The sequence below is a fragment of the Trematomus bernacchii genome, unplaced genomic scaffold (assembly GCF_902827165.1).
Source record: "Trematomus bernacchii unplaced genomic scaffold, fTreBer1.1, whole genome shotgun sequence".
Taxonomy (NCBI): domain Eukaryota; kingdom Metazoa; phylum Chordata; class Actinopteri; order Perciformes; family Nototheniidae; genus Trematomus; species Trematomus bernacchii.
In genome coordinates this window covers 806,159-825,733 of record NW_022988007.1, presented here as the reverse complement: position 1 = coordinate 825,733, position 19,575 = coordinate 806,159, and the positions used below count along the sequence as shown (strand labels likewise).

Here is a 19,575-nt window from a genome sequence, read left to right as displayed (position 1 = left end):
GAGTGTTAATCTTCATTCTTGTTCACGTTCTCTAGGACCTCATGTGTATCTGAATGTGTGGTCCTCCCATCTCTTACACAATCCTCAGGCTCATTAGCAAGTCACTCTTATCAACCTGTCCTTCCCAGGAAACTGTCCCTTCTCAAAAGACGTGGCCCAGAAAACCCAAACACACAGTCGTGGTTCTGCAGGTGTGTGCGTACACATGTGAGCCAGCATATAAAGATGAGGCAAAAGCTGTGTGTCTGTGTTCATTTGTTGTGCTCTTTTTTTTTTTGCCATCCTGGACATTGTTAGCATAGCTCTGAAAAGCATCAGGAGTGGATATCATCCTGATGACAGGTTAACGACTAGCTGTTCTATGCACTCTGATTTACTGTAAAGGCAGTGAAATCATAGCAGGGGTGTAGACTCAAAGAAAAGAAAAGCTGTTGTTTTTCACTTCTCTTGCAAACGCACACACGCTAAGTCCACTGCATGCCTTTTTCATAATCCATAACAGAGGACATAGGAGGATGACCGCATTTCTTTTCCTTCTTTACGACTGCAAATTTACAATACAAGTATTTCTCTCCTCCTCCAGATTGAATGAGTTTGGTTTTGGTGGGGTCACACTCTTGTCACAATTTCCTCCAGTCTAATTTCCCTCCTTCCACCTGAAGCAGATGACATAAATCAGGCCCGAGAACAGTGTTTATTGTGCTTGGTAACGGTAGTTATTCTCACGCTCTGAACAGAGCCAGAGCTCCTGACTAATAAATGTCAGTGGTTGGGTTTCTTAAGTGTAAGGAACACAGATTTGTGAAGGTATGGTGTGAGGAGGTATTTGTCACCTTAGAGAGAAGGTCTCGTATTGAAGCTATCATCATTAGGGCTCCTTTAGCAGCAGCTTCACACATGTATGTCCCTCAGCTGGCTGCCCTTTCTCTGAGAATAAGAGTTGACAGCCACTACAGTCCATCACTCTGCATAATGACGCACTAGCATGTCTTTCTACATTTTTCTTGCTTTTTATGAACCCCCCCCATCATCCAAATCTGTCTCTTTGTCACAGCAAAACCTTCCTTCCCAAAGTATGAACATAGCCTTGAACTTCCATTATGCACTTCTCCCCAGACGCTTGTCTAGTTGATTCTTTTAAAACCGTTTTACAGTTCTCTTTAGCTCATTTAATGGCTAATGATACTGTGTTGTTCTGTTTTGAGTTGATGGTGTTCATTCCCATTTGTATAATTGTACTCAGCTGCATTGAATGCTGAATGTGTTGCAGATCACTCGATACACATCTTGCAAAGTCAAACTGAACACCACCATGCTTTGTAATAAACCGTTTGTTAGTTTTGAATGTGAGACAGATAACTTGAGCCTTTTGAAAGACATTTTATATGGCATTTTCTCATGAACATTTTGCCGTGCAATTTACAACGATGTCTGTTTCTCAATAGCTTCAGTGATCAGTTGTGTCTTGCTACTGATTAAAAGGACCACAGAGGGTAAATATTTTGACAAGCAAGCCGTCATCTCTCCAGCCTTTGCACTGTTTGCATTATCCACAACAGGACCTGTAGTCAGGATCAGTGGAACATGTTCTTAGGAATATCTCCAAGTCCAAGCAGGAACAGTTCAGGTCATTCTGGACAAACTCTGAAACCATAACACTGGTGGTCCATTTTGCAGTTTGATTTCTTTCTAAATCTCCCGGTAGCTTAAGAATTTCCTTTTTGATAAAGCTTATAGTGAGGGCTGGTTCAAGTCAAGCCTGAGCCACCAACATTGTGATTCTGATCCACAACGGGGACATTTATGTTATTACAACAGCAGAAGTCTAATAATAAAAAACACAATAAGTAAAAATAAATAACAGATAAGTAAACCATTGTGAAAAACAATCTAAGTTGTCTTATATATTTTTGTTTATTATAAGTGACCATATAAAATGATAGAAGTACAGTAGCTGGTACTATTTACTGTATCTAGTTCTGCTGCTATAGGCTTAGACTGTTGGGGGACTTTTCCCTCTCTCCCCCCATTTCTCTCTCATCATTAGATTCACCAGTAAGGAGCCGTATAGCTTAATAAAGCCAGGCCACAACCCAGTGCTCATGGTTGATATACACATAGGGTGTCAAATGTTGCATGTTGGCTGACGTGGTTTATGCCACGCTTTGTCTGTCCATACCCTGATAACAACTGGAACAGGTTAGCGGGATGAAAGGATGAGAAGATGGATAGAACAGATAGAACAGAGCTGGGCATTACATGAAAGCAAGAGAGCAATACAGGCCTACGCAGTCTGGGTTTTGGATGGCCTTTCTGATCCCTGTCTCTAATCTGATGGACTACCTTTTTATTTTCTTCCTCCCGTCGTCTCCATCAAGATATCTCTTTAACACCCGTATAGTGTCAGTTCAGGCAGCATGCAAGTGAAAGTATGTGATAAAAAGCAGCTGATCTATCTGATTACATGTGATTTGATCATCTTAAATGCTCAAAACTCACTTTTCTGCCAAATGCTGTCATACTATCAAGTGTTTGGACAATGTTAGGACATTTTGAAATACTTTCTTGCCTTTCAGTATAAGAATGCAGGTAAACATCAGGTTAAGTTATTAAGAAGTACACTGGAAACAGCAATTATTTCATATGTAAAAGAATCATTAAGCAATGTTCTGTCTGGTTCCTCATCGATTCCTAAGAGAGCTTTGAACCTCCTATGCATACTTCTAAATTGCTGGTTACACACAAGCGTCAAGCAATGAGTGCAGGGGTTTGGATATGGTAGACCACTGTTTGTGGTTTCACACAAAATCTTACCTTTCATTCCTGTTTTTTTTTGCTTCCAACATAATTAAACATTGCACTTCTATAACATTATTGGACTCACAATTGGACAGTTATTAAGAAAATATCAAAGTCAAGTCAAAGTCAACTTTATTGTCAATCTTCCAGTTTGTATGTACAGACAGAGAAATTCCCACAATCCCGAATATAAAAGCAAATGTATATAAAAATATGTGTGCAAATATGTGTATATATATATATATATATATATATATATATATATATATATATATATATATATATATATATATATACAGAATCAAAGACACATTTGTACATGTGCACACATTAAGACCTAAATAAAAACACAACAATCAATATATACAAAATAAAAGTCACTTCAATATTTGAGAATGTGCATTATTGTCCATAGAATGTGCAAAATATTAGTGCAAGATTGTCCATAGAATGTGGATTATTGCCAGATTGTCCATAGCAGCGTAAAAGTGTCAAGGCCGATAAAGCAGGACCATCTTATTTACTCTATTTATTCTTCTTTTTGTCAAATGTACCCACAATCCTACCCATTTTTAGAAAGTTTTGCCAATCATTTTGGGTTATTCTTGCTAAGACTCAAGCCACTAGCCTTAAGCCCAGAGGAGGCTACATGTTTGTTAAGTGAACTTTTTTTAACTCCACATCCCTCTATTTGTATTCCTCCCATCCTGGTGACAGCCAAGGTGGGAGGCATTATTTCTTCAAGTTTTTTGTGTGTACATCTGTACATTTTATTTTGGTGAACATGAATTAGGGAATTTGGGACAAGCAGCCCCATGGGTTAATTCAATATAAATTCAGTCAAATTTACAATAGGTTGAATTGATGAAGTGTTGACATGGATGTAAACTGCGATGGCGGAAGAATTTAACCTTGAGCAGTTATTTTAGTTTTCATTTCTGACTTGGTTGAAGCATTCAGCTCCAACCGATGCTGACATCACTTGAGGTAATAAATCAGACTTTGTGCAGCTCCCTATGGAGCCACAAATACTGTATGCAACAGTTTCTTTCGAAAATTCCTTAGTCCTCCCTAGCCCTGTAAACAGATTTTAATATGTTTCTTTCCTCACCAACTTCCTCCTGCTCTTCCTGGTGGATCATTCAGCCCTCTCAGTTAAGCCTGAATACTATGCAGTCCTTAGTGCATGTTAACTGAGACCCCCGAGAAGTATCCCTATCACTAAACCAAGCAGCCTCTGTGTTCACCTTTCTGTGGAAGAGCAGTAACTTAACAACTAGGGCCAAGCACTTCCTGTTCATTGACCAGCCATTTCGGGCAAATCCTGATAACCAATGTTTGTATTTACAGTCTGATATTAAAGAATATGTGTTTTTTGGCTTTGATAGCTTTGCATGAAGGCACTATTCTTTCTACGCCACCATATTATTATACAGTTTGTACAAGTCACAAGAAAGTGCTATTTCACTGGGTGTCCCCCAGGGGTCAGTACTGGGTCCACTCCTATTCATCATATATCTCCTCCCCCTGGGCACAATCCTCCGTCACCATGAGGTTAATTTTCACTGCTACGCTGACGACACACAGGTCTACATTTCCTCCAAACCCACCACTGCCCTGCCCTGCCCCCCACCTCCCTCACCACCTGCCTTGAGGACATCAGGAGCTGGATGAGCAGGAATTTCCTGAAGCTTAACGGTAGCAAAACTGAGGCCCTGCTCATCGGCTCCAAATCCACCCTCACCAAGTCACAAAACACCCCAGCACCAAACATCATCATCGACGGCTTCCCCATACCATTCTCTGCCCAAGCGAAAAGCCTCGGTGTCATTCTGGACGGCTCCCTCTCATTCGCACCACACATTAAAAACATCACCCGCACTGCCTTCTTCCATCTTCGGAACATCTCCAGACTCCGCTCATCTCTGTCCCAACCCAGCACTGAAATCCTGGTCCACTCATTCGTCACATCCCGGATCGATTACTGCAATGCACTTCTGACTGGCCTTCCCATCAAACTCATTAATAGACTGCAAATAATCCAGAACTCTGCTGCCCGGATCATCACCCGCACCAACTCATCCACATCACCCCCATTCTCACTCAACTCCACTGGCTTCCTGTACGCTACCGTATTGACTACAAAAATCTTCTACTCACTGAGTTATAAAGCTCTCCATAACCTTGCCCCCATCTACATCACCGACCTCCTTCAGGAGTACACCCCCTCCCGCACCCTCCGCTCTTCGTCCGTAGGACTTCTCACCGTCCCAAGCTCTCGCCTCAAAACCATGGGTGCTCGAGCTTTCAGCTGCTCAGCTCCCAGACTTTGGAACTCCCTGCCACTACATATCCGACAGTCTGATTCCATAACAACATTCAAAACCCAACTCAAAACCCACCTGTTCAAACTGGCATTTTCTTTATAAACTGTACCCTGTGTCCTTTTGTGTCCTTTTGTAGTCCATTTACTGTTGTTTGTCTTGTCTTACCCCGGCTGATATTTTACTAAATCCACTGTTTTAATTGTTCCCTATATTGCCCCTATGCCCTGTAAGGTGTCCTTGGGTGCTATGAAAGGCGCCCCCCCAAATAAAATGTATTATTATTATTATATTCCCCAGCCACAGCCCTTTAGCTGTGGCACCTCATGGTCAGTCTCACAGTGATTTGAGTGGTTGAGTTCTTATTCAGGAATCCACAGGTTTTTAATAATGATCACTGTCCATGTGATTTAGCCTTTTACAGCTTTCAACACAGAAAGGCTAAACTAAATGAGCTTGTGGACAAAAAAGCAAAGAAGAATATGTAGGAATTATATTCTTTACTTACAATGGGGACTGTGTGTAATAACTGCTGCAAAACAGAACAAATTAAAGCTGCTAAGATTGAAATCATGTTGTGTTTTGGACACACCTATTTATTCGTTTTTTCAAAAAATAAATAAGGATGTTAATGTGCCATACCTCTTGTTTATCTAAACTGTTAATACATAACCTTTTGGTGTGTTGCTTACTGTATGCGTTCCATCCTGTGTTGCTGTATGAAGACAGATTAGAGAAATATTCTGACGACCCTAAATTATACTTTGCTTCTCTCTGGTTTTCTGCTACACTGAGGTATTGTGAGCTTGCCAATACTGCAGTTACACAACTTCCCCAAGCTGTATCATCACCGTTTCTTATCTGTCGGATTTTATTTATTTGCCCAGCTCTATATTTACCGAGTCTGACAAATCCTATAATTTGCATACATATGTTGTTTGGTTTTATGTGGTGTGAAAAGGAAATAGGTTTTGGCCTGATCAAAAGAGCTGTTTGATCTTGCATGAGTTTAACAGTGGATGGCAGTCAACCAAACAAAAGCCCACCTGGCTGTTCAGATGCAGAAGAACAGAAAAGAACACACACCTCATAATTTACCCTTTCCCCCCCCCCCCTGTCTCTATCAGAGGAAGCATTCTCCGCTCAACACGAAAGTCTGAAGGAGGAGAGAGAATCTTTAACCAAGCTGCAGAAGGAATGCACTGCCAAGAGGTATGTGTGAACCTGTTATTAGCTATTGCTTTATGTCTGCAAAGAAAACACACTTTCTAAATGCAATCATCTCCAGACATTAACCAGAGCCCAGTAGATGATGAGACCCAAAGTGTTGCGCAGTCATATTGAATTGTGATGGGGCCTTACCCTGCTCCCTGCCTCCCACCGTCCTCTTTCAAAACAACACCATGTTTTTGCGGCTGGCGCTGCCTATTTATGTGTTCTCAACAGAGAGTTTGCACTTTGTGCTTAAAAGCCTATTGGCCTGTGTTTGCCTTGGCCTGCGGGTAGACGTGTTCGGAGGTTTTCGACCCTGGATACAGCTTTGTTTGTCTGAGAAGTACCTGGCAGTCACAAAGGCTAAAGCAGAGCCCCACGAAGGCGAGCAGGGGCCAAGATACCTAGCAAACAGGAAATTAACACCGACATTTGTACATCTGCCTTGCATCCATTCCTTGGAAATATCAGTGTTAGGTTTTTTTTACTTTCAGTGAGGAAAAAGTTATGCTGAGCATGCACAGCATTCTCAGCCTATCCACATTCCTGTTTAATATCTCACGGCTGCAGTTGAACAGCTTATCTCACACAATTGGGGCTAAAAGGCATCAGTTAGTTAAACATCTTTAATTGTTGAAGCTGTAGTTGTTGAGTGTACTTTTTGGAAACAAGAAAGGACTCTACTTTGAATCTCTAGATCCCATAGCATGCTTAAAGTGTAAAACTTGAAGTAAATTAACTAAAGTACTGTTCTTTTTTACAATGAAATTTGACACTGGACTTAAGTATAGAATAATACTACTTTATAGTTCTATTTCGTAACATTTATTAAGGACTTTTGCGGATGTATATGAAGAAATTAACCTATAATAAGCTTATGAAATACAGCCTTGTTAAGGGTTAAACCAGTAGTTACCAACCTATCTTGGCTCTGTAATGGTAAATTGTAATTCAACCCCCTCAAAGAGCTTTTACATATACAAGTCATCATTCTCCCATTCAAACACATTCACACAGGTATAGGCTGGCTCACCTGCTCTTGGAGACATTCACACACATTGGCACACCATTGGCTATGCCATCGGGAGCAATTTGGGGTTAAGTGTCTTACCCAAGGACACATCGGCATGTTAATTGCAGTGGCTGGGATCGAACCCCCAACTTTCTAATTGTTAGATGACCCCACTCACAGCCATAGTCACTTGTAAACCCTTTCAGTAACGCAATGTCTACTGCGTCGACCATTGTCATGTTTCAGATCTCAATTAGTTGTTGGCTCTTCCAAAGATCTCCCCTCTAAACTTCTCAGGTGTTTTTTGGAGTCAAAAAAAAAATAATTCTATTTCGTGGAGCAAAACTCTGTTTTTCTTCTTCCCAGCCCCATTAATGACCTCATAACCCAACCCCCAGATTTATCTTGTAAGCCATTGATTGGTCTGACCCCTAGATTGGAGCCACCAGACAAAACTAACTCTTACATTTTCAGGTAAAGCAGTGCTACGTATACATTCATGCATCAGTGTTCCAAAAACGTTTCTGCTGCAGAATGAGTACTTTTACTGTAGAAAGTATAAGTATACATTTTGGGAAATACTTTTATATTTTATAAGCACCCAAACGAGGGTGGTATGGAACTTGTCACCTGACTCTCTGCCAGAAGGTATACCAAAATGTTGAACTCCTCCTTTATGTACTGTTAATTTGCCTATTTTAGTAACGGTGTTTTCACCTTGGGACACATTAAGATGAGGCATTTCAGATCTGGATAGATGAGTTAAGTCAAATCAAACATTCATTACACACCCATCTGTCTTTGCTTTTACAGAGATTTCCCTAGGAAATGGAAATGATAAGAGCCTACTAACCACAGTCAAAGCCTAAAAGGATATTTGCGTGTAAGGCGAGGAGAATGGATGGCAGGGGGCATCACATTCAATAACCATTTACCCCCAAAAATCCCTTTTTGTCTCCATGAAATGATGGGCTATTACCCATAAGTAGTGGTATAAGTATTGTAGAGGACACCCACGCACTATTCATCCAAAGCAGCCCATCTGTCTTCTGGAAGTAACTATTTTAGCTGCAGAGATGTAAAATATGTTTTAATTGGGAAACAGTTTCAAAAACGCAAATACTAGATTATTTGAACAAAACAGTTAACAAGCAACAACCCTATTCAGCACATAGGGTCTCGGCTAGTCATTTCCTTTCTAGAAAACCCTGGCTCTGAGGTTATTTTTTTATATTTGAAACAAGGGTAGGCCAATTTATTATTATCTCCACACAGGTCTGAAATTATTTGGTAATTATAGTATATCTTAATGATTTTCATGTAAATACACCTTTGGGTTCTGTTGTGGTCAAACAACACAGCGTGCAAACCACTTCATTTCAAGTACACACAGAGCTCAGTACTCACTGCACGATACTTTACAAGTTGACCTGAACGACTAATAATGACTGTTCTAGTATGGATATAAAATTACTAGTAAATTGGTATTTTACAGTAAAGTTGCACTAAATTGGCTCTCCAATAAGTAACTACGCTTTCATCAATACAAAGACCTATAAGGACTACAGTACATCTGGGTGGCTCCTGCTCCTGGGGTTAATGGGCGTCGACCAATCAGAGGGTCAGTGGTTCAATCCTGAGCCTGTCAAAGTGTCCTTGGGCAAGACACTTATGGCGCCTTTCCACTACAGCGCGGAGCTCGCTTTAAGCCTGCCGAGCCGTGCAGGGCCCGTTTTTGGTTGCGTTTCCACTTGGCCTAGTACCGGCTAGCGGGTCCTAATTCACAGTTTTTCTGGCCCCATAAAATCGTGGTTCTAGGGCCAGGAACAACCAGGCTGAGTCGGGCTGAGTATGCTAAACTAGAGAAAGAATCGCTGGCAAGGGGGCTACAACTACAACAAGATGAACATATTTGACCGTGATTTAATTGTAATACACGTTTCAAAATGATGCCGAAGTAACAACATACTGATACCGGTTAGTAAAAACCATGAATTAATGCTTTGACAAGTCTGCAGACAGACGGCAGGCGAAAAACCTTTTAAAATGCGTGTTTTCTAAATGGAGATTGGCTAAGCTAACGTTGTATATGCTCCGACCGTCCACACTCACAACAACGGCCTATACAGACATAAATAAACCAGCGACTGTATTCGCCATGACACAGGCAGTCTGTGGTTTGTACTTGTTTAACTTTTGTCTAGTTTCTGAACAGATATGAGGAGCTGTGAGCTCTGAGTGCTAACAGCTAACGGCTGTGTTGTTTTTCTGGGGTTCTCATTGAAGATGACGTCACGGCTCCGCCTACACTGCGTTACTATAGATACTAGTTCCAAAACTGTAATGGAAATGCGCCATAAAGTGAGCCAGTCCTAACGAGGCCTAGCCATACCGAGCGAGGCCGTGTAGTGGAAATGCGCCATTAGACTGGAGCCACACGAGAACGGTAACGCAAACAAACCGAATTCGATATCAAAAAAGTCTTCCGTCCACACGCAAAAGGCACCAGAAACGTGTCCGTTCACACGAGGCCGCTCGAAAGCGCTGGAGACGCTGTAGTACATATGCCGGGCCTGTAAGTGGCGTTGTACTTCTGCCACAAAATACACCAAAAGCAGCGAGGAAGACTTCCATGGTTGCCATGGTTGCCATGGTTGCCCTTCTGTTTATTCTCCACGGTGGCTCTTTTTCTCCCTCCCCGAGGCAAGCGTTTGCTCCTGCTGTAGATCTCTCCGGTAGTCCAACAGCAGATGAAAAACACCCACCTCTCCGCCTCTTCCAAGGGACGATGGGACCCTGCGGCAGAGTTTCCGTTAGAATTTATTTTTCGCCGGTCAAAATGTCCGTTAAAGTTAAAATCTTCCGGACAAAATTTGAAAAGTGCCGGTCAGAGGTCTTCTTTGTTATTTATTGAGCTTTAAAACAAATTGATAACGACTATATATAATAATATAAGCATAATAAATGGAGCCTCTCTTTTCCTCCTCCTCTTCTGACAGCCCAGCAGCTGATCTCTGAGCAGGAGAGGTGGGGAGAGGCGGGGCTATTGCTTCATCGTTATCAGAAAATGATCGTATTGGGCGTAGACACGGAGCTGTTTGGCCCCCCAGAGCGTTGCGTCCCCAGATCTGCCCACCTTGGGACCCGTTATGTGTTATGTGTCTTATAGAAAATAAGGATTCAAGTGAAGAGGTTGTCTTTGATCTGTTCATCATAAATCTATTAAGTTCATAGTGGGACCCTGTGAAGCAGCCATCAGCAGTTTCATTTCCACTTCCTCCTATCACTTTCAACAAAACTGCGTCACCTACCTTCTCATCTCTGCTCTTCCTTTAGTCCCCCCTCTGAATGTCCTCCTCTCGTAGCTACAGCGCGTGTCTCCTCCTGCTGCCGGTTACTCACTGTGTCGTATTGTCTCCCCAGAGAGCAGTTCCTCAAGTCCAACGCCCAGCTCACCTTCCGCTGTCGGCAGCTCCTCTCTGAGCTCTCCTACATCTACCCCATTGATGTGGTGAGTTGAAACTGGTGGTACACTGTTGCACAACACACTGTTGACAGGGCAACTGCAAGAATGATCTGGTCCCAGCACCACGGCTTTGATCAGGTAGAAAGGGTGCAGATACTGTGTTGCGTTCACAACAGTTCAAAGGAATGCTGTGAGTGTTATTTCTACTGCAGTGTTTTAGGAGATAATCCGGAGGCATCACCTTTCTGTTTCACGGGCCTCTCTGATAAATATGACAGTCCTTTTTAGTATATATTTTCTATTTTTTTCTCAAACTATGTATGAAATCAATGAACCAAATGTCAAAAATTACACAGGAAAAGTATGTATTATAGTAGCTATAATTTGATCATCGAGAAAAGCTCATGAAGTCATGACTGCTGAACGATATGTGGAAAGAAGGCTATATAGAGCGCTCTGCTAAACATGAACCTGGCATTGCTCTTATTCTCTTCGATTAATGATGAACAATAGAATGCTCTGGCAGTACCAGAGCATTCTTTTGTTTGTTAAGATTATCCAGCCAAAATAAATGAGATTCTTCCAGATTAGTGGAACTCCTTTCTAGTTGTCTCAACTTTTGTTTTAGTTTGTGCTAAAGCTATGGAACCTTCTTCTTTTCTTTTTTTTAGTGGAGCGACATTTGCAGCCAGACTCTAGCACTGTCAACAACATGATCAATTTAGAAGGACTAAAGTTAGCGTAGGAGCCCTCCGTTACACTGACACATGTATTGACTTGAACAGATAGAATCTCTAACTGTCAGATAGACTTGTGTACATTTTGATTAAAGCCAATCAAATATAATGATGGGCTAAATGCAATATTAAGGCTATTATTTTGCATGACACGACACACAATGATGGAATCATTTAAAATCAGTGCCTCTGCCAAAGCTGGTGTTCCAGGTTTCATCCTGTCTGCTTTCTGTGTCTGATCATTGTCTTTAATATGAAACCTCCTATTTACATCCACAGGCCAATCAGTCAGATTATGTCATCTGCGAAGTGAAGCTGCCGAACTCTGAAGACTTTCAAGGTAATTGTATTACGTGCCCGCTTGTGAGTGTCTGGGTTACAGGAGGGTGTGGTGAAGCATGCAAAACAAACGCTTGTGGTTATGTAAATGTTTGGTGAATAGAAACCAATTTGAAGACCGATGATCTCATACATACAGTATCTATGATATCATACCTTTGGCTACTGTACATGGCAATTTGGCAGGGGGTATAACAGTCTTTAACGTGCATAAATGACATAATTTTATAATTACCGGTATGTATTTAAATGCACAAAAGACATAATGATATAATTGTGTCATCAATAGTTTTACTAGCTGGGAAAAGTTGACATTCTTATTAACTCTGTCTAGTTCTATATAATAAAATGTAGACACACACAACACCTGTTGCCTCAGATACTGTGTGAGTATCACACTCCCTCGAAACGGCACGTACGCAAACACCTTCCTAGGTGTGTTCTCATCAACTATCTTTGTATGTATTTTTCTTCTTCTTTCTCCTCTCTTGACTTTTTAATATTTAACAAAAGTGTTTGGAGCCAGGCATGTTGGACTTGGTTTGCATTCTTCTGTTTCTCTAAACACTTAGCCTTTCTGATCTGTTGTTGGCTGTATATGGAGGAACTTTTCTGTCCACCACAATCTTAAAAAGTTTTGTCACAAGACTGGTTCCAGCCCACCAATGTGACACAGCTACAATAGAGTGGTGCAAGAATGAGTCCTAAAACCCAGAAATGAGTTAGCATTTTACAACATGTGGTTTCCTCGTCTCAAAGTCAACAGTCTTTTGAATATGTTTTGGTTATATGCCTAAAATAAGATTTCTGGCTAACACAAGCTGAAGAGTTTTTCACGTTTTGTTCTAAGACATGAGATTTGCAGTAAATAACCTACTGGTGAATGTCTGAGGCTTTTTTGTGTCATAACACAAAGGTTGGTTGACAAGTGGCTAACTGAGACTAGTATAAGGAACTATAAACTAGTACGTTTATAGCCTAATGTTAGCTTTTTACTTCTGTTGATTGCATTTATGCTTGAAAACTCAAACAAACAGGTGTTTATATGTGGAGATTATCCTGCTGAACAAAACATGTAATTATTCACACTTGTGTTTGCAACAGATCTTTTGCAGTATTCCAAACTCCCATTGCTTTTTCGTTGAGAGAGCCTTTCATTTCATTTCATTTCAAACCTTTATTTAACCAGATTGGTCCCATTGAGATCATAGATCTCTTTTTCAAGGGAGACCTTTGCGATGCTAACTTCTGGAAATACGCAATCACTGCACCTCTCTATAACGGCATGGTTTAATATCAAATACACAATATAAGGCATCAAAACTCTCAACAACACATTTTTGTCAGTAGGCAGATTCTGCCAGAAAGCCCTTATTATCATGTGGGTGTGGTAGGTCAGGGTTAGGGTCGCCCTCTGTGTGGTGATGAATGGGGATTGCTGTGACAGCGACGGAACTTGATGACTTCATGACCCCTCTATAGCTCAGATGAATTGGAGGAGGGGGGGGGTTATGAATGATTTGCTCTGGCCCGCAGCACTTGTCCTACACTGAGAACACACTCGCCACTGTCCACTCCACATTCTCCAGCTCTCCAACTTCACAGCTGGTGTGGCCGAGCACGTCTCTGAAGCCATAACTCACAAATACTCCCAATCTCCCCGCTCCCCGCTGTCACACTCCACCTGTTAGCTTCTTTTAGAGCACAGTGGTCACAGCCAGCCCATTTGTGTTCGCAGCTATCACTTGTTCCCATAAGGTGGAGGCCTGTGTCTGCTTCTGCCTCCCAGTGTTGCAGAGGTGGAAACCTAGCAGTGAGTAAACGACCGAGCATGTGCTGTGGCAGAAGATAACACAGAACTCCCTAAAACATGTAACTACCTTCCCCCCTCCTGGTCAGGTGGCTTGTGGTTTGTGAAGTTTAGAGAAGAGCTGTCATGCCATCTAGGTATACTTAAAAAACTGAAACCTTGACTTTAATTACAAATATTATGTCAACAAATCTCACATAACTGTATTAGGTTAGTTGAAAGCAATAGTATTAAGTTGAACCTAATATTTTGTATTTAAACTTAATATTATTGCTTTCAACTAACCTAATACATATGTGAAATCTGTTGACATAATAGACTTATTTCAAGTCCACGCTTTAGTTTTTTCAGTGTAGACATTAATATTCATCATCTAACATAACCTCTGTGTCCATTAGACTTCCTGCAAAAGGCAGTACAATATGCACAGACCTGAGAAAGAGACAATGAAAGCATGCATGTTACCATCAATCATTCACATTTTATTTATATAGCCCAATATCACAAATTACACATTTGTCTCAGGGGGCTTTACAGTGTGTGCAGCATACAACACCATCTAACCTTAGATCCTTGACACGTACATGGAAAGAAACCCCCCAAAAACCCCATAATTAAGAGGGGAGAGCAAGGAGGAGGCAGCTCTTCCCCAGGATGGACAGTCGTGCAATAGATGCTCTCTTGAGAGAGAGAGAGATTTATGCAAAGTATTTCCGAGGCACACCTTCATATGATCATTATAGTTAGGCTATAAAACAATAAGAGAATAAATGAAAAACAGTTATGAAATACTATATGACAGTAAAACAAGAATAGAGTTTAAAAGGGGAGTGATTAGTAAAATATCCATAAAGAAAAAGTACATCTGTTTACAGTTCTGTTTCATATGGGTGTTGAGAGAGGTATCCATAGATCTCTTCATTTTGCTCTCAAAGTGCACCAGATTGATGCTTTTAACTTCAATATTTAAAAAAAAAATAAGCCGTGAGCTGATTATCGAGCCTTCATTGTAACAGTCGTGGGTGTAGCCTACTGTATGTGCGTGTGGGGAGTGTTGCAGTAGAACATTTCACTGTAGCCCATAGCTACATTAATGGGAAACCCTACATGTTTGAGCAACCTCTATGAAGCGGCAAGCTACCCCACAGCACCCCCAACAGAAAATCGTAGGTAGATAGATAGATAGATAGATAGATGGATAGATAGATAGATAGACGGATAGATGGATATATAGATAGATAGATAAATAGATGGACAGATAGATAGATAGATGGATAGATAGATAGATAGACGGATAGATGGATATATAGATAGATAGATAAATAGATGGACAGATAGATAGATAGATGGATAGATAGATAGATAGACGGATAGATGGATATATAGATAGATAGATAAATAGATGGACAGATAGATAGATAGATGGATAGATAGATAGATAGACGGATAGATGGATATATAGATAGATAGATAAATAGATGGACAGATAGATAGATAGATAGACGGATAGATGGATATATAGATAGATAGATAAATAGATGGACAGATAGATAGATAGATGGATAGATAGATAGATAGACGGATAGATGGATATATAGATAGATAGATAAATAGATGGACAGATAGATAGATAGATAGATAGATAGATAGATAGATACAGTAGATGAATGGATAGATGGATGGATGGATAGATAGATAGATAGATACTTCATTCATCCCAAATTGTGAAATGTGTGGAAACAAGTATAAACATAATAACATTAAATACTATGAAGGCTTACCTAAATACGTTGCTTTTCTACAGATTACCTTACCACTGCACTGGTAAGGTAAAACTAGGCCGATTAATAAGATGTGAAGTGCTTTGTAACTTTGACCCGCTTGACTGAATACAAAAAGAACAATGAAGAAAGTTGAACCAATAAACTAACACAAACTAACTGTATCACTATAACATGATGATGATGGTGATAAAGAATGCATCTAACTTTGAAATCATGCGGAAATGTCGTCATCAGCAGGCCATCACGTGGTTTCCGAAAATAACCGAGTGACACGAGTAGATTTTAGCCGAGACCGGCGGAAAGTTTGTCTCAAAACTCGACAACGACAAATAAAAAATGGATTCACAAATGCCTGATCGAAAGTTGTAAATGTTAAAGAGATATTCAAAGATCTTTTTTTTATTTGTAAAAATATTTAGCGTATTTGCAGATCCGTTTAACATTTGCAAATGTATTTGTGAGTTTGCAAATCTTTTAAATGCATTTGTGGATGGTGTTTTACATTTGCAAATCACATATTTACACACAAATTATTTTTATGTTCACACACATAATTATGAGACATATCTAAGCCCATAATTCCATTGCACACCGTTGCTCACCCCTGCTCTGTTTGTGTGAGGTCTGCCCGGAGAAAGCAAGATCAAGTCCAGAGCTGTCCGATGGTGTGGAGGTCAAACAGGCCTGCAGGGGAGGATGTTCCCCATTAGAGGCCAGGGTCAGGGTTAGGGTTAGGGGAGTCCTAATCCTGCTGTGGAACAGAGTGGCACTCTGCTGAGCCCTTCAGTGTTTTAGGCTCTCTTTGTCAGCTCAGCCTGACAAGATAGGAGCTGTCTCCACTTGCACCCTAAGGTGTCCTTTAGTTATTCCTGTTAGTGTGTTAGTGTGGTAACAGAGATCATGAAGCTGTTTACTCCAGGTGCTTTTGGAGCTATGGAATTGATCAAATACAGGGAGAACAATGGTACAACGTAGTGCTTGGCGGTATACCATTTCAGACCGAATACCGTGAACTTTATACCGTTTGATATTCATTTTTCATATACCGCAATACCGTTGAAAAAGTGGCGAATGGCGCTCGAGCTGTGCAGGAGACTCCTTTCACTGCTGCACCACTGAAATGCATGCTGAGGCAGAGTGCCAAGCTTAGTAGCAGTAGCATAACATGTGAAGCAGAATGTTAAGATAGACACTGAAGACAATGAGACTGGAGATGGAGATACATACGACACACAAGAAAAACTTGTGCCGAGGAGTTGTGTCTGTCGTTACGAGTTTTTTTGGATTAAAAAAAATCTAAAATGGACCAAACAAACATTAATTGTAAATGTTGTTGAACTAAAATTGTTGCCCAAGGAGGTAACACAAGTCATATACTCCACCACCTCAACAAAAAGCACTTATGAAGAATGTATGAAAATACGATCAGCTTCAACAAGCAACGCTGGTGAAACGTCTAAAGTCGAGTCAAGCATCGCTAGAAGACGCTTTTGTTCGAGGGACCGTCTGTGATAGGTAAAACGTATAAATGTAAATACATTTCCAATCATTGAAAAATGAATAAATACTGTGATATACCGTGATACCGTTATCATATGTTTTTTGTCATTGCGCCCAGCCCCAACGTAAGCTTTCTGTTTCAGAAGAAACAGCATGAGCCAAGGAACATACTACGCACAATTGCCATAGTCTATTATTTCCGCGCATTAAGATAAAAACCAGGTTATTTTAAATCTTTGCCTCAAGCAATGTCCTGCTGCTGTTTGAGAATGTGAAACCACTTAGTGTGTTGTCTTGAAACCATTCCTCGTACTTGAAGCAAGATGCTTCTCTGTCAGAAATGTTCACAGAGGCATACAGTTTCCACCCTAAAGTCTCAGGCGGGCTCAGAGGCTGGATGCTTTTGCTTCTCAAGCACATATCTGAACAAAATTGGGGATCCCACTGCAACCAAAGTTTTTTGGGACTTTGTAAGTTCTGCCAAATTCTGTATCACTTTCAAAACAGCATCCCACATGAATGCAGCTGCTCTCCTTCCTGTGGATACCAAACTATCTTTGGTTGGAACTGTATTTATTTTTGTTTGTGTTCCCAAGATGTGGACATGGTATATGTAAACACAGTTTAGTTTTCCATGTAATGAAAGTGAAAGTCCATACAAAACATACATTGCTGACTGTGTGATTTGAAGTTGTAATAAAATACTGACTTTTGGATGATTTAAGATGCTTCTGTTTGGAATTGAATTTGCATTATGTTATTCTGTAGGCTTAGAGGCTTTGTTGTCTTGGTGGAATAATAAGAACAACATTTCTGCTTAATGTTATCTAATGTGTGATTTAATTTAATTTATTTTTTACTGTGTCCTGCAGCAAAGGATGATGGGAGCGTGGCGGTCGCCCTGGGTTACACGTCGCACCTGGTGCTGATGATCTCGTGCTTCCTGCAGATACCTCTCCGGTACCCGGTGATCCACAAGGGTTCACGCTCCTCCATCAAGGACACCATCACTGACCGGCTCACTGAGAAGGAGAGAGAGTGAGTAGGCCCAAAACTCCACATGGAAACACACTCAACTAGGGAACATCTCAACAAGCATCTCTCTCATCAAAATACACACTGATGTACCAGTTGGTCTTCCTGCACAAACCCATCTTCCAGGGTTTAGGTTTCTCAAGTGAATTGAATATTAGGAATGACTTTCCATCATTTTTCTAAAAGGTAGCTCCTCATTACAACACATTTGTTACTAAATGATGCTTATAAGCACTTTTACAATCCTACAGTTTTATTGCAATACTATTCTCATGGAGACCTTGAAGAATTCAAACCGCTCCTAAACAGGGTAACTGTGGGGATAGATAGTTTATACCAACATGTGAACATGTAATCCTAACAATTTTGGGAACATTTATTGTTTATAGGGCAAAAGCTAAATCTAATTGAATGTAACTTAACCTCTTACCATTCCCTCCCCTTCTTTTCGAGAGGTGGGGGACAGGGGATGCTCAGGGGTAGAGAAGAAGTCAACAGTATATGAGTTTTGCAAATCATTGGAAAGCTGAAGATTAATGATACAGCTCAGTGTTAATAAAAACATATATCATTATTGAATGAAAAAATGAAGAATGCCTCAGCACATGATGAGAGTAGTATTTTGTTCCCATGCGCTGTTATGGCTGGTAAATTGTTGAAGTTACTTTTAGATGAACACCTTTTGTTACACAGATTTGGTTCCAAATCTAAACATTTGAACTTGTTTGTAAAAGGAAGATTCAAGTGTTTTTGTTCAGATACTTTCAGCGGGAAGTTAAGGGACCCCTGGGAAGTTAAGGGGCCATGCCAGTTTTTCCGTCGTCAACATGAAAAGACAGTTTAGTAATAAAGCTAAAATAATGGACTTCACACAATATATATAATACTATATTTATGTTTTCAACAGGGCATAAATTCAGATGTTTTATAGTGGTAAGGAATTGTAAACCTACAGAGGCTTCTACTGCTTCACTAAGCATTTTAATATTAATGTAAGGGGAATTTATTTGTATATGAGTGTAAATAGCCAAAGTGGTCTTACATTCTTCAGAATGCATTTCAAGATAGTGAATGCCTTTTTAAAGATTGTTATCAAAAGCTGCCCGGAAAAGGTCTGGCAGGGTTTTGAATGTCAGTTTTATAGTTTTAGTACATCATTTTTTCTCCTTCTTCCCGATAAGTGGCAGTTATCCTGCGTAAACAAAGTAACAATGACTGCAGTAACAATTGTTTGCTTCCCCCGCAGTGCAGAATACAAGAGTTTTTATATTTGTCGTTGTTACACCCCTCAGCTGCATCGTACTACAGTGACCTGTCTTCCATTAGCTTGTGGCAGCCGCAGTTCAGTGTTCTGACTATAAGCAAAAACACATAATGATATTCAGAGGAAAAACTCTGAGATGGAAGCCCCTCGCCAAACCTTTTTTTGTCAAGAAACCAAATTGCTCAACTCAATGTCATCACAGACAAATGCTGCCTCTTATTATGCCTTCAGTGGAAGACCTAATCAATTTATAGTCTGCAATTGTTTTTTTTCAACAAATAAATACTTTTAGC

General features: G+C 40.5%; 1 protein-coding gene across 2 annotated transcripts in view; it reads left to right on the top strand.

Moving 5' to 3' along the window:
• Nucleotides 1–19,575, top strand: part of uvrag (UV radiation resistance associated gene) — a 105,632-nt gene that overhangs the window by 24,822 nt on the left and 61,235 nt on the right. For both annotated transcript variants that reach the window (XM_034117322.1, XM_034117323.1), the window contains 4 exons: nucleotides 6,251–6,335; nucleotides 10,771–10,858; nucleotides 11,830–11,890; nucleotides 17,856–18,021. In XM_034117322.1, coding sequence (XP_033973213.1) covers nucleotides 6,251–6,335; nucleotides 10,771–10,858; nucleotides 11,830–11,890; nucleotides 17,856–18,021 — 400 coding nt within the window. The remainder of the gene's footprint in view (nucleotides 1–6,250; nucleotides 6,336–10,770; nucleotides 10,859–11,829; nucleotides 11,891–17,855; nucleotides 18,022–19,575) is intronic.